The following is a 13,781-nucleotide window of genomic DNA, read 5'->3' on the forward strand; positions in this document are numbered from 1 at the left end:
CGCTGCGTACGTTGTCTGACGAGTTATCATCACCTGACCGAAGCACGACGTCACCGAACTCTGAAACCTCGGTGCTGAGCTTAAGGACATCGGCGTTGCTAACGATTGAACCACCTGTCTCCTGACTATGGCTTTTGATCAGCAAAGGTTGTGACCATCATGCATGCCCCCGTTAATCACATCTGACAGTATGTGGTACAACTGCACCTTCCCCACGAACGCTACGCTCAACGATGAGTGTTGCCCATCCGGCAATGCCACTTCCGCACTCGACGGACGTTCTAGCGCCTGCCTCCTCGGGATCGGAAATGCGACAGCCTTCAACCAGTGTCTAGCCGAGCAAGGCAACGTGACCGACGTCAAGTGCTACGTGCAAGATTACACGAATACGCGGTCGGAGATACCATCGGCGGCGCCGGGGATGAAGCCATCTTTAGGCTGGCTCCCGCTTGCCTGTGTCGCCCTTCTGCTCCTCGGCGGCGTCAGTGGCCAGCTCGAACAGGACCCCGTCTGCACCTCCTTCGTCCCCGACGACCAGAGCAAGTGGCATCTCGACACCGAGATGCCCAACCTCGTCATTGGGAACGGCGAATTCTGCTCCCGCATCAGCCGCAGTCCCTGCCTCATTTCCATGTCCCAGAAGCGCTTCTACTTCAAGCCGCTCTGGGTTGCCGAGAGCGGCATGCCCGTCACTGGTGACTATAAGTCGCTGAATATGCCCCCCGACCAGGGCTTCGCCGAGCGAGTCTGGGTACCCATCATACCCGACGAGTTCCCGTTCTCCCAAGGACATCTTGGCTTGTTGATGGTCAAGACCGCAGGAGCCGTCATACCCGGCACCTATCACGATTGCCAGAACGGGACAGAACTCCGCGGTAATGTCTCTGTTCCTGCGGCGAGAGGCATGTACTACTTCGCCACGATCCAGGATGGGGTCTCTGAAACAGGTCCTACGTACAACCTGAGCCTGTCCTCCCAGCATGAAGATTAGAGCATCGATCTCATGCATACGACTGAATCCCTGATCGCAGTCCCTTACCCTGTGCGCCGCTGGCAGGCGCGACATGAGGGTCAGGGCTAGATAACGAGGCCGTGAGACGACTGCATTCCTCGACTTCCACACTCACAGCTCAGTAATGGTCCAGTTCATGACGGACGGGCACAGCTGGCACTCTGATATGTGAACCATCCCGCCGATCTCGAGGGGATCAAGACAGAGTCCCTCCGTCCCGTCGCGAATGACCTCGTAGACATTGTCATAGATCCAACTCTGAGAGTCGCAGTCGCCGAGCGATGCGAGCCCGCTGGTACTGCGCAGACAGCGCGGCGGGTCGGTCTCGTCCAGTCGGAGCTCGGTGCCTCGCCAGTCGAACACCTGCGAGGGGATCGGGTATCCACCCGTCTGCTCGCAGGGGCGGCTGCTGTCAGCTCTTGTCGTCGGCGGAACGTACGTGCGGGCTATGACGGGATTGTTGGGGCCGTTGCTCGCGTCTCCCCGAGCGTCGAGGCAGTATGACGCGTCACCGTTGGGATGCAGTGTAATGGCTGCTTGAACGGTGGCGACGAGAGCAGTGAGGAGGTAGAGAGTCATGCTGCGTTGGTGGCTGCGTTGGTGGATGTGGAGTCAGTTCTCGGCGTGAATTTAAGTGCTCGGCGATGGGTGGTTGAGATGGTGCTCGGCGGCTCCGTGATCGATTTCCCTCCGCTAGCACCGAAGCTCGGATCCGTCGTACTTGAGTTTATCTGTATGATGAAGTGGAGGTCATCTATGCTGTGCAAAGAAGGTATGCATCGGTGACTGACGTCAGAGGGGACGGTTGCGGCCTCCTTATCAGGGGGCTTTGAGCCCTGAACAGGCCCATACAGACATGCATGCTCGTCCGAAGGCAACTGGCACTATTGGTCGAAGTCAATCTGGCGGTCATATCACTTGGTGACAAAACGGTTCTGCAAGAAACCATGGGGAAGAGTCTTGCCGGGGTTCTCCTTCTCCCAGAGCTTCCTCTGCAGCGTTGCCTGCCCCTTCTTGTATCCGTTGAGCTCAGCCGCGTGACGCTCCTTCAACTTCCACACCTCCCTCTCATGCTCCTTCCTCATCGCTCTTAGCTGCTCGTCACGCTCCGAAATGACGCGACCCTGGGCGCGCAGTTGGTCCGTCCGCATGTCGAGCAGCTCCTTCAGGTACGCCTTGTCGCTGCGGTGGTCGCTGGTCTCGCGCTCACACTGCGCCATCGCGGTGTGAAGCCCATGCAGCTCGGTCTTCGCAGCGTTGATCTCGTGCGAAAGTAGGCTATGGTCGAATAGCAGCTCTTGAAGGCGCGCCTCATACCCCGAGAGCACGGAGGCGTACACCTCGACATCAGTGGGCCGACCGGTGAGGTTCTTCACGCGGCTGCTGAGTACGCTGCTCTTGAGCTTAACCATATTTGTGGTCGCCTTGCGGACGTCAACTTCGTCCTGAATTGCGTTAAGACGGGTTCGGAGAGCGGTGAGCGAGCTCGTGACCTTCTCGCTGGCAGTTTGTTTGGTGCTACCCCCTAAACTGCCGATGTTGATGTTGATGGCCGAGGCGGGCCGGCTCTGCTGCTTGGGAGAAGAGTTGACGCCCGCGAAGATATCGCCGTGTTCATGCTGGGGCTCAGACGACCGGTGAGGAGTTGCCAAGGGACGGTGAGGGGCCTTGGCGTCAGCATCGTCGAAGCTGGTCTCGTCCAATGCCGAGATGACGCCCGTGAGGAAGCTGACGAGGTGCGCCTTTGTCCTTGTGAACTCGTCGAGGTCGATGTCGTCATCTGCTTTGCGCTTGACGCCAGGGGTCAGGTTCGGCCTAGGTGAACCACTGCGCGACTCCGCATCGCCACCGAAGGGTTTGACACTGACTTCGAGCCCCTCACTAGTCGCGGTAGTGTCTGCTTGGTGACTCGCAGTGTTGTCGAGAGCGAGGACTTCCTAAGTCAAGGCTCGCAGCGTGCGGTCTTGCTCTTCCTTGGGGATTGGCGAGCCCATTGTGGAGGGTCTTGACCAGTGGCTGGGTTCAGGACCAAGAAAGATGGGGTGGTGGTGAGATGCGGTGGAGGCGGTGAAGAGGCGATGGCGCGATGGACGCGATGCAAGAAGAGATTGATGAGGAAGAGACCGAAGCTGAGAGGAAGGCGGAAGCGGAGACGATGAGCTGACGTGGATGTTGTGTGCCAGAATGGAGCCAGATCGCCAGAGGAGCCGTCATGAGTGGCTCTTACTGCGCCCCTTGCGCCCCGTTTCACACCCGTCACCAAGCCATTCCCCCGCGACGTGCGCATCTACCACAACCACTACGCTTGCAGAGCACGAGCCACAAGTCGTGCATACCACAAAATCCGCCGTTGCGCGCGTGCCAACAGACGAACGATCGCGAACGAGCGCAATGCGGGCGCATTCACGGATCCCGGCAGGTCGGGCCGGCTCCGAATCTCCGTAGCAATCGTGCCTTAGAGAATGTGGCTCAGCGGTAGAAGCGGCGGATTGCAATCACTTGCAACCATCCGTAGGTCCCCGGTTCGATCCCGGGCATTCTCTCGACTTTTTGAGAATCTACGGCCTGTATTCGTGCGGGATGCTTCCACAAGGCCTGACACTGAATGTAGTGACGCGACAAACTTGGAGATGTGGAGCTGGGGTGCTGTGAGGAGATCCCTCCGCGCGGGGCGGCCGGTCCAAGAGTGACGTTGCGTTGCATTGAGTACTGCGCCGGACCCAACTTCATCGCAAGTGACAGCCCAACTGCCAGCCTTGTCGCGTAATCCCATGCATGTGAAGCTGGCGTCTGCGATCATGCACAATGTTAGTCGAGTTGTCATTAGCGGACCCGCGCAAAGGGTATGGTTGAAGGAGAGGCCGAGGCCGGGGTCAGACGATACTTGAACTTCGCCCGCATATACCATCTCTCGTGTCCCTCCCTCAGCGACTCGATTGTTCCGAGCAGCATCGAAAAAGGTTGGCGTAAGGGAGTGTGCGACCACTCGCTTGACGAGAGTGGGATTCGAACCCACGTCCGAAGACTGCGGAGGGAACGTCGGCCTCGGAGATCCGAGGTGAAGAACCTTAACACAGCGCCTTAGACCGCTCGGCCATCTCGCCTTCTGATGTTGGGCATCCGAAGGGCGTCGTGAGCGCTCGGCGCTCGGCGGCCGCCGAAGGCATAGCGGGGCGGCGTTGGAAGGGTTAGAGGCTGCCGGCTTAGAAGCTGCGAGGGGCGTCTCCCAGATGAAGTAGTCCGGCAATAACGCGCGCCCGTGCATTGGTTAAAGAACACAACCCCCACCATCCTCGCTCCGTAGAGTCAGCCGGGCGTGTCGTGATCTTCTTGCACATCTCCTTGTCGACGTGGTCGGGTCTCGGAGTCGGCGACGCCCCGGCGCCAATCCCGGCGATCAGCAACCTGCCTTCGGAGGATGTGGCTCAGCGGTAGAAGCGGCAGATTGCAATCCAAGCAATTATCTGTAGGTCCCCGGTTCGATCCCGGGCATTCTCTCGTTTTTGAGTGTCTTGCGCTTGCAGGAGGGCCTGGAAGAGGTGGAAGACTCACCAGGAGGCCGGGCACAGACGAAGTCTCGATGGTGTCAGCAACACGGGAGTCCTGCGCACTTTTTGGCTCGCCGATCATCGGTCTTATGTCGTTCCTGAGCAGCGACGGGCGCATTCAAATACTGGCAATGAGTGAGTTTGGATTGCGTATCAGCCGACGCCAAGGGCAGCCAGAGGTAGCGGTAATCAATGCAGAACTGCTCTCCTGGCGGGCTTGATCGCGCGCGCGCTGTCGGCCGGGGCGCCGCCGCGGCGGCTGTCGACGAGGACGACGACTCAGAGGATGTGGCTCAGCGGTAGAAGCGGCAGATTGCAACTTCAGCAACCATCTGTAGGTCCCCGGTTCGATCCCGGGCATTCTCTCGTTTTTGGAACTCCTGTGCTTCCCACTGGTCGGCGCTGCTGGAGGGGGAAGCCCGATGGGGTGGACGAGATTGAGGAAGAGTGTTGTGAGCATGGACGGAGTACGACGCCCCCTTTTGGATCGTCGGAAGGGCGGTTTCGCCGGTTCCACTGAGGTTGTGGTTCCGAAGCCTCCAATTTGAGAACCCCCACGGCGAAATACCTAGAGGTTGTCTGTTGCAGCTGTGAGTTCGGGACGTAGCGTTGAAGAAGGACGACCTCGATTCGTGCGGGCTGCGCTGCGGCGGTGGCGCCGCCGGCGCCCCTCCTTCCGAGCACAACAGCTCAGGAGGATGTGGCTCAGCGGTAGAAGCGGCAGATTGCAATTGCGCAACCATCTGTAGGTCCCCGGTTCGATCCCGGGCATTCTCTCGTTTTTGGATTGTTCTTGCATGCATGGAACGTCAAGGGATGGTTGATGGTTGTTCGTCTTGTGGGAAGGGTTGCGGTGGCTTGCGGAGAGTGGAGGGTTGCAATGTGGAGGTGGGGCGCAAGTGGAGGATCGTCAGTCAAAACCATGCGCTGAAGCTCACCTGCATGGGAGTCGACGAATTTTCGAAGCCTCATTCCATTCTGAGCATGCGTTGTGGATCTGTGGTGAGTGTTCTGCAGCTTAGTATGATATTGAGAAGATTAGTGACTGAGGTTCAGTTTAGCCTCTGACCTCCATTGTTCATTGCATACGCATGTTCACGGCACTGTTGGATCGCCTTGGGGAGGCAACTCTCAAGGCGTCGCCTTGGCACACAACCTCTCGAGCTGGCGAATCTGCAAAGTGACGTCGTAGTGAACGGCGCAGAGCGCCCTGTAGTCGCGGTCACCGTGCGTCAGGCGCTGGCCCGGAAGAGCGCTCATGTCCTGAATGCATGTGGCGAGGGAGAGGCGGGTGCGTTCCATCACTTCGAGGGCGGGGTGCTTGTCGTGGATGCTGAGGCGGGCCAGATCGAAGTCGGAGGGCGAGGGGGAATCGGTGCCTGGCTCTGTCTTGACAGTGTCTTGGTCGGAGTGGGGCGTGGTCAAGTGAGGCGTGACCTTCTCATCTTTGACGTGCCCGTCGTAGGGCCGGGGACGCTGCATCTGACGGATGCAGCCGTGCTGCAGCTGGGCCTTGCTCACCTGCTCTTGTTCACTGGCACCTTTGTGATCGGAGACCATCCTCTCCTTGCCGTCTCGACGCACAAGCTCCTGGGCATGCCTGTGGGAGATGGCTTCTTGCACCTGCAGAGCCTTCTCGAGGCTGCGAATGCGGGCCATGTTCTTCTTCTGACGCTGCTCGTATCCCGTGAGCTGACCCTGGAGCCTGGCGATCAGCCCGTTCAGACGGTCATTCTCGGCGACCAGAACGCGATCAGCATCGTCTTGGTGGCTGGTCATGCTGGCGTCAGGTGCGTCGGGCACGGAGGACTGGCTGGCTGCTTCACGTCCACGGCGCTTGGACTCCCGCCCCTCGGGATGGGTGCGTCTCCTGGCCTTGCGCTTCTTGTCGTGCCTTGGGATGTGGGTGGCGGGAGGGAGGTTCGCCTCCGCCTCGTCGACGAAGGGGAGGAGGCAGAAGTTGCCGAGCGGGCCGTCGGGGTGATAGTCGTCAATGATGGAAGCCATCGAGGACGGTGTCGGGTGGGGGGTTGATGCAGAGTTGCCAGCGTGAAGTGATGCTGATAGCACGACAGGTATGTGTGGACCATTGACTCGAGTTGACGCGGCGGTTGCGGGCGTGTGTGGGTAGTGGCGATCGGGTCGCAGGGGTGTCACGTTCATCCACGACGGAGGACAAGCGTCATGCATCGTACTTCCAGAGCAACACTCGCCCTCGACCCAGCATCATGCATCCGACAGTACTCGAGCTCTACTTCACAAGACACAAAGAATACGCACTCAGAAGCGAGCGGCCAGCCACGAGAGGATATGTCCTGTCATCAGCATCCCGCGCTCGTTCGACGCCCCTCGTCCAGTCCCAACAGTCCCCAAAACGAGCAAAAGGAGGATCTAGGAGATCCAATTCTCCGCCAGGGAGTCGAACCCTGCTCTATCGCGACCACTTGTACGGAGGAACTCTCGTTTGAGAGGCGATTATACTAACCGATATACTAGCGAAGAGACGGTGGTTGATGGCGAGAGCGCCGGCGAGGGCGCCGGCGGCGGCGCCGAGCGCGGCAGCAGGCGGGTGCGAGAAGGGGGCAACGAACGCGAACTCAGATTGAGGGAAGCCCATATTCTTGGATTGTGGGGACTTGGCGCTGAGCGTGAACCGTGAGTACGATGAAGGCGCTCAACACAACGTCTAGCTGACGCTGAACCGCCGCGTGCTTGTCCCGCAACTCCTCTCCCTCTCCCTCGCCCTCCTTCTCCTCCTTCTCAGCCTCCCCGTCCTTCTTGTTATTGAGGGCTACCAACTTCTTCTTACACGCACGCAAGCTGTCACAGCAGAGTACCAGCTGTGAGTTCGCGATGGCCAGCAGATCGGCAGCAGTGGGCTCGCCCTTCGAGTAAAGGAATGGTGCCGGTGTCCTCCCCTCCCTCTTCGCCTTGACGTCGTCCCTAGCCCTGAACGCGAAAATCGTATCGCGTTGGCGGACAATGAGATTCTGCTGAGCCGTCGCCAGCTCGCTAAGGGCATTGGCGTATTTGTTGTAGTGATACACTCTCTTCTCAAGCTCGCTGATGCCCGCAACCAGCGCCGCGTTCTGCTCATGGAGCACCTTTGCGTCTGCGCTGCGGCAGACTGCCTTGTCCTTTGCGAGGGCGGACTGGAGCTCGTCGAGCCGGGCTTGCATGGAGATGAGCAGGGCGCCGTCGGCGTCGGTATCGGGGACCGGTTTGGCCATCGGTCCGGGCATCGGTTCGGCCACCGGTTTGGGCATAGGTTTGGGCATCGTTCGCTGTGCCGGTAAGGTTGGAGGTGTGGGGCGGGACAAGGTGATTGCCGATCATGAGATGGGATGAAGAAGAGCACGTTATATCAGTGGTAGTACTGGGGCGACGCATGCGCGTGTCTGAGGGGGACAATGGACGCCTGGTGCTCATTATAACCTGTGCATGAGATATGTGTACAATGCTGTCAGAGTTCAGATGCCAGTCTAAGTCCCTTGATGCTGATGACGATGCTGTTCGTGCTCCGCATGATGCCGTGCGTGCTCAACTTGTCGCTGTTCGTTCCGCTGTTCGTGCTCCGCATGCCGCGCCTCCTCAGCGACAACCGCCTCGTCCATCGTCTTCTCGTTCGCGTCGCCCTCATAGTCCTCCACGCCGTCCATGTTGATGCCCATCGCCTCTCTCTGTATGCGCTCGGCGTCGAGTGCGTCCTTCTCCTGCTGCATCAGGGCGCGGGAGTAGGGCGACCGGGCACGGATGGCGGGACCGTAGAAGTACGCAATGAACGGCACGAGCGCAAGCAACGCAGCAATGCAGCCCATCATGATGATTGCCCAGCGCACCGTCATAGAGCGGAACATGGCGTCGGTCGCGAACGCAAACCCGCCTCCGATCATGTTACGCGATGTGCTCTGGCCAGCGATAGCGCTGGACGCGTACGTTCCGTAACACTCGGAGACGTACGTGAACGCCGTCACGTAGATGGTCATGATGGCCGCGATCATGATGACTTGGCCGATAGCACTGCCGATCCAGTGTACGTCGGCTGACGCGGTCGCGCCCGTAATGAAGCAGCCGGCGGCAAAGACGACACCGGCCACCATGGGGCCGTACAGTCTCGCCTCAACGCCCTTCTTCGGTGCCATGCGCTTATACAGCTTCTCCTGGGCCTTACCCGCGAAGAGACCGAAGACACTTCCGATCGCGGTCGTGAGGTACATGAGCCCAACACCCTCGAGGTGGAACCCGTAGATGTGCCGCATCATGTAGGGCAGACCCTCGATCTGGACGTACATGACGGACCAGGCGAGGGCGACCCAGAGGGAGAAGAAAGTGACAATCGGCTCTGTCGCGAGGAAGTACAGCGGCCTCGTGGCTGATCGCTTCAGCGCGGGCCAGAACTTCTCCTTCTCCACCTCGTCGTGCGAGAGGTATCGCGCCCCATCACGCATGCCCCTCTCCTTGCGCAGTTTCCTCGCGCGGCGGCGCAAGATGAGGCCCGAGCGTGTCTCTGGCATCGTGAAGATAAACATGGGCAGGCAGGCGCCGAGACCAATCACGTGCACCCACCAGACCCAGCGCCAGCCGACGCGCGAGTCGACATATGCGAACATGGTTCCCGCCGTGCCCGTGGCGAGGTACAGGCAGAAACCTGACAGGAGCATCGGCAGGCCCCGCTGCGCGGGAATGAAGATGTCGCTGAGCGTGCCGCCGACGATGCTCGTGCCTACGCTGCCGGAAAGACCCGCCATGAATCGGGATACGAGAACGGTAGCCGTGTTCTTCGCCCTGAGCGTTAGTTGCGAATAGCGAGTGAGAGGGGGGATAAGGGAAACTCACGCGCCGTTCATGACATGGAAGAGGAGGAAAGTGACCGCTGCTGTCAGGTAGATTGGCCGTCGACCGAACTCCTCGCTGATCGGCGCAATGAAGAGGGGCATGATGCCTGCTCCCCAGGCGTAAAGCCCGATACCCGCCTGCGCCTCAATTGTGCTGCATCCGAGCTCCTGGCACATCGAGTTCGCCGAGATGGCAAAGGCGGACGCGGTGGAGGCTGACGTTAGCACACGTCTGAGCGCCGGTTCCGGGTCGCTGGACTGCATGGAATGGTTACTCAGCAGGCCGGAGGCATGTGCAGAATCGCTGAGTTGATCCGGACTTTTGCGGTCCGCGGTCCGTGCGTGCCGTGCGATTCCTTGCCAGGCCGGGTGGGGGTTAAGGGGACAACTTACAGCAGAACCAGGTGTAGATCAGCGTGCAGATGACAATGCACACTTTGACCCGCTTTGGGTAGTAGAACGGGTTGTGTTTTGATCCGGGCGGAAAGTCGACCCAGATGACGCGCTCGCCGTCGAGGTCGCCATAGCTGCATCCCTCGGGGAGGGCGGTGGGCGTGAGTGTCGACTGCGAGTTCATGGCCGCTGAGCGCTTGTCGTCCTCCACGATCGCTCCATCGGGGGCAATGGAGACGTCCTTGACGTCTCGTTCGTTAGGTATTGCGGTCATTGTCGAGCATCAGTAATGACAGAGTATGCGGAGAAAAGAATGTAGAGACGGGGCTCGGTTTGTCACTGAGAACGAGCGAGCCGCCGGACCCGGACAAAGCATGTAGCTTACAAATGTGGGGCCACGTGAGGAAAGAGTGAGGAAGTTGTGCGGGGCTCACCCGCTCGTTTCTGCCGAGCACCCATGACGAGCGACGGCCTCCGCCGAACCACTCACCGCAGCCAGCAGCGAGCTAACGGCCGAGAACTCCCAGATACGAGGCTGATCCCCCGGTGGCGCAAAGGCACAAGCGCGGTTTACCCGCGGTTGCCGAAAGGCAGGCAATTCATCACGTGACAACGAACAGGCGGAAGCAAAAATTCGAGCTTGGTGGAGGTTGTTTGTGTCAACTCTGCACCCTGAACAACCCTTCGAAGTCATCCAACCAGACCGTCAAGACGCACCGACAAGCAACAAAAGATGAATGCCTCGTGTAGAGGCTCGGTAGCTTCCTGTCGGAGAATCGAACTCCGATCTCCCGCGGTCAAATAGGCAGTGACAAGCGAGCATACTAGCCGTTATACGAACAGGAACTAGTTGGAGGGCCGCGTCTTCCAAGGGTTGTAAACATTGGCGCTCTCTCGCTTGGCTGGAATTGGGAGCTATTAGATGTGCATCTGACCAGCAAGTGGCAGACCGACAGCGCATGGACGCTCGGTGACTCTGAGAGCATATAGGATGATTTGACCACCTGCCGGAGATGATATACGAACGGCCGAATCTCTCCAACTGTACGACAAAGGCACAGCGCTGAGATTTGCAGCTCCTCTATGATTAAAAGGGCTACTAGTAACATCGGGCAACTTGTATTACGATCTTTACGGAAACACGTATGGAAACGAAAGAAGGAATCGAGATGGAGCAGCGGAGGGAGAAGTACAGTCACGCGGCAGTTGGCACACAGACCTCGCCGTCGCAGAAGACCTTCGTGTTCTCCCTCTGCACAGACTTGATGTACTGCAGCCGTCCCTTCGTGGGGCGCAGTCGTCTGAGCGCAGCGGCGCGGACCTGCTGGCGGCCATAGACGTTGGGATCGAGCTTGGCGAGCGCGGGCCGGTTGACCTCAGCAGCCTTGGCGAGCTCGCTGGCGCGCCTCTGCTCGCGGGCCTTGCGCTTAGCCGCCTTCTCGGCCTTTTCGCGGCGCCACGCGTCGTCCTTCTCCTGCTTCGCCTTGCGCGCAGCGATGATGGTCTTCATCTCGTCCCACTCCTGCGCCAGGGCCTCGATGCGCTGCTCGGGAGGCACGTACGGCTCTGAGGAAGAGGAAATGAGGAAGTCCTCGAACTCAGACACGCCCGCTGCCCACCAGTCCAGGTAGGCACCAAAGTCGGAGGCGCGGTACGAGGCTGGCTCCCAGTGCGGCTGGAAGAGGTGGTCTTCCCATCCGGCCACAGGCTGACCACCACGCGCGAAACGGTAGATCGAGGGGACGCCGCGGACCTGGAGCGAAGAGGCGAGCCAGAACATGGACTCGGAGAGGAGCTCGCCGCGGACGACCTTGAGCACGAGTGTATCTTCTGTCAGCACGGCGACGGGGAAGGCGTTGCACTCACACTTGTCGTCAGAGGAGAAGACACGCTCAATGTCGGGACGAGCGAGGTTGCAGTAGTGGCACCAGGATTGGCCATTTGCGTCTTCAGTTCCGGAGAGGATGAGGAAGACATCGTCGACGGGAGCGCGGGCCAGGTCGGCCTTGAGCGTCTCGATGGTGGTGGGGATGAGAGGCATGGTGACTACGAGGAGGTTCTAGCGGGAGGGGTCTAGCGAAGAGGGAGAGGCGATTGCGTTGGAGCTGTCTTTTCGAACTGTTTCGAACGAGCTGCCTTTTATACCCGCGTGGGAGGGCATTTTCGTCGCTGAGAAAGTGAGAAGAGAGATAAGGACTCTGTCGTACCGAGGGGGCACTGCTGTGAGTTGTGAACCATGGCAGCTACGAGGGATACTGATCAACGGGACATACAGATCCGCCAGTAACAACTTCAAACGTTCCAACAACAGAGCCACAGGTGGAAAATTACCGAGAGCCACATCGTTGAAAACCGATAGGCGTGCAAAAAGTGCGTGTGTGGTCAGCTGATCAGTAAAAAGATGCTCAAAGGCGCGCAAAAAACAGCAACGTCACATCAGTAGCTCGGTCCAGCACGTAGTGTCGCGGAGCGTCTTGCTCGCCATCTCCGATGGGTCCGTGATGTTGAAACCTTTGCACATCGCTGGCGCCGAAATAGCATTCGAGTCGTTTGGCACCGCGTGTTCTCGCCCCCACGACGCCCCACTGCGTGACGGACTTTTCCCTGATCTTATCGGTCCGCAAGGCCGGAACGCCGTCTACGAGCCCGCGTTGGTAGGCGTGCACGGTGACTTTCCAGCGAGTTTATCCAGCGCGCTTACATGCAGGAGCCTTATCTTATCAGTCGGCCTCCTACCTTCCTCCAAAACACCGACCCCATCGGACCCAAACCGCCCCAGCGCCACCATCCGATCCCTTACCTCCACGCCGAATCACAACATGCCAAAAGAAACGTTCGCACCATCCTCTCGCGTATGCAAGAGGTTGATGCGCCGCTCTGGGCTGCCTTCTACCCGAATCGAACGGGTGACCGTTCCATAGTCCGATGATGCACCGCTACTAGTGGAAAATTCTAGCCACTGAACTAAGAAGGCCGAGCACGATGAGCTGCGCCGAGCGGAGCGGAGTTCCGCCCGCCGATTCCGAGACCGAAGAATGACCAAAAAGCGCTGCTGAGCATCTTCGGACACCCCTCAACGCGTCGGCGTTGCCTTCTACCCGAATTGAACGGGTGACCGTTCCATAGCATATCAGGGTGATACTACTAGTGGAAAATTCTAGCCACTGAACTAAGAAGGCGGACACGAAAGCCGACGCCGACGCCGGACAGTGCGTGGGTCCGGTTTCGGAGGCCAAGCTGTGACGGCACAGCGTTCCCCGCCACCCAGCACCTACACCCTAGACGGTTGTCCAAATCCGCTGCGCTTGTTGTCCAGTCAGCAATCCAGCCCGTCTCCATCGGCGTCGATTGCGTCTTAGGTCAGTGCGGCCGTCAGTAGAGCGTAAGCAGGTCCAGTCCCAGGCTGCATTACCATACTAGGACCATAGCAGTTTCGCGCGTGCTCGGCCGCGGAGGTGAGGACCAGGGAGAGGCCCCCGGGCCGGCTGGCATGCCTGAAGCTGCCGGGTGGTGGGTATGATGGGCATGGCGGATGGAGCGATGTCAACATTGAAGACGACGGAACTGCCCCTTTATACTCTCCGTTCCGCAAAGCCTTTGCGCTAGTGACAGCGGAGGAATGTCACAGAGCGCATGCACCCATCCACACATCGCCCTCAGCCCGCAAAGGAGAGGCGTGATGCCACTTTTCTCGCGCGCCTATCTTATCAGGAACCACTAGTGATCGGTCCGATAAGCCGTCAGTTGGTTGTGTTTTCGTCCCGTGGCACCAAACAACGCGTCGAAAATGAAGATAAACATGTTCCACGCCGCATCCACGCACAATCCATGCTCTGCAGAAACATTATCGAATGGGTTTTCGTCTCGAACTGACTTTTTTCGCACATCTGTGGTGCAGAAGTGCAAAGATGTCGACGGACGGATCGCCGTCTTTCGTCAAGACCGTGTCAAGATAGCTCCAACCAGCCACCTCCGGTGCGGGTGTGCGGCTGT

The 13,781-nt window shown here is 59.2% G+C and overlaps 7 protein-coding genes and 8 non-coding genes across 15 annotated transcripts; 5 read left to right on the plus strand and 10 right to left on the minus strand.

Moving 5' to 3' along the window:
* Positions 1-190: 190 nt before the first annotated feature.
* A1Q1_00614 (uncharacterized protein) lies at positions 191-991 on the plus strand (the record flags this gene model as incomplete). Its single annotated transcript, XM_014325929.1, has 1 exon — positions 191-991. One exon carries the CDS (start codon positions 191-193, stop codon positions 989-991), a length of 801 nt encoding a protein of 266 aa, XP_014181404.1.
* Positions 992-1,001: 10 nt separating this feature from the next.
* Positions 1,002-1,591, minus strand: A1Q1_00615 (uncharacterized protein; the record flags this gene model as incomplete). The annotated part of the gene is made up of 2 exons (XM_014325930.1): positions 1,002-1,077; positions 1,128-1,591. The coding sequence occupies 2 exons, from the start codon at positions 1,589-1,591 to the stop codon at positions 1,002-1,004; spliced, it is 540 nt and encodes a 179-aa protein (XP_014181405.1).
* Positions 1,592-1,926: 335 nt separating this feature from the next.
* A1Q1_00616 (uncharacterized protein) lies at positions 1,927-3,299 on the minus strand (the record flags this gene model as incomplete). Its single annotated transcript, XM_014325931.1, has 2 exons — positions 1,927-2,949; positions 3,042-3,299. 2 exons carry the CDS (start codon positions 3,297-3,299, stop codon positions 1,927-1,929), a joined length of 1,281 nt encoding a protein of 426 aa, XP_014181406.1.
* A 171-nt stretch (positions 3,300-3,470) lies between these two features.
* Positions 3,471-3,555, plus strand: A1Q1_t135. The gene has a single exon. It is a non-coding gene; the product is annotated as a tRNA-Cys (tRNA).
* A 448-nt stretch (positions 3,556-4,003) lies between these two features.
* A1Q1_t142 lies at positions 4,004-4,116 on the minus strand. Its single transcript has one exon. It is a non-coding gene; the product is annotated as a tRNA-Leu (tRNA).
* Positions 4,117-4,426: 310 nt separating this feature from the next.
* On the plus strand, positions 4,427-4,510 carry A1Q1_t136. Its single transcript has one exon. It is a non-coding gene; the product is annotated as a tRNA-Cys (tRNA).
* A 332-nt stretch (positions 4,511-4,842) lies between these two features.
* On the plus strand, positions 4,843-4,926 carry A1Q1_t137. The gene has a single exon. It is a non-coding gene; the product is annotated as a tRNA-Cys (tRNA).
* Positions 4,927-5,254: 328 nt separating this feature from the next.
* Positions 5,255-5,337, plus strand: A1Q1_t138. Its single transcript has one exon. It is a non-coding gene; the product is annotated as a tRNA-Cys (tRNA).
* Positions 5,338-5,691: 354 nt separating this feature from the next.
* On the minus strand, positions 5,692-6,567 carry A1Q1_00617 (uncharacterized protein; the record flags this gene model as incomplete). Its single annotated transcript, XM_014325932.1, has 1 exon — positions 5,692-6,567. The coding sequence occupies one exon, from the start codon at positions 6,565-6,567 to the stop codon at positions 5,692-5,694; it is 876 nt and encodes a 291-aa protein (XP_014181407.1).
* A 397-nt stretch (positions 6,568-6,964) lies between these two features.
* On the minus strand, positions 6,965-7,062 carry A1Q1_t141. The gene has a single exon. It is a non-coding gene; the product is annotated as a tRNA-Glu (tRNA).
* Positions 7,063-7,157: 95 nt separating this feature from the next.
* On the minus strand, positions 7,158-7,838 carry A1Q1_00618 (uncharacterized protein; the record flags this gene model as incomplete). Its single annotated transcript, XM_014325933.1, has 1 exon — positions 7,158-7,838. The coding sequence occupies one exon, from the start codon at positions 7,836-7,838 to the stop codon at positions 7,158-7,160; it is 681 nt and encodes a 226-aa protein (XP_014181408.1).
* A 204-nt stretch (positions 7,839-8,042) lies between these two features.
* Positions 8,043-10,062, minus strand: A1Q1_00619 (drug transporter; the record flags this gene model as incomplete). Its single annotated transcript, XM_014325934.1, has 3 exons — positions 8,043-9,345; positions 9,397-9,610; positions 9,789-10,062. 3 exons carry the CDS (start codon positions 10,060-10,062, stop codon positions 8,043-8,045), a joined length of 1,791 nt encoding a protein of 596 aa, XP_014181409.1.
* Positions 10,063-10,983: 921 nt separating this feature from the next.
* A1Q1_00620 (uncharacterized protein) lies at positions 10,984-11,829 on the minus strand (the record flags this gene model as incomplete). The annotated part of the gene is made up of 1 exon (XM_014325935.1): positions 10,984-11,829. The coding sequence occupies one exon, from the start codon at positions 11,827-11,829 to the stop codon at positions 10,984-10,986; it is 846 nt and encodes a 281-aa protein (XP_014181410.1).
* An 842-nt stretch (positions 11,830-12,671) lies between these two features.
* A1Q1_t140 lies at positions 12,672-12,762 on the minus strand. Its single transcript has one exon. It is a non-coding gene; the product is annotated as a tRNA-Thr (tRNA).
* Positions 12,763-12,876: 114 nt separating this feature from the next.
* Positions 12,877-12,967, minus strand: A1Q1_t139. The gene has a single exon. It is a non-coding gene; the product is annotated as a tRNA-Thr (tRNA).
* Positions 12,968-13,781: the final 814 nt, after the last annotated feature.

The sequence above is a fragment of the Trichosporon asahii genome (assembly GCF_000293215.1).
Source record: "Trichosporon asahii var. asahii CBS 2479 unplaced genomic scaffold scaffold00025, whole genome shotgun sequence".
Classification (NCBI taxonomy): Eukaryota; Fungi; Basidiomycota; class Tremellomycetes; order Trichosporonales; family Trichosporonaceae; genus Trichosporon; species Trichosporon asahii.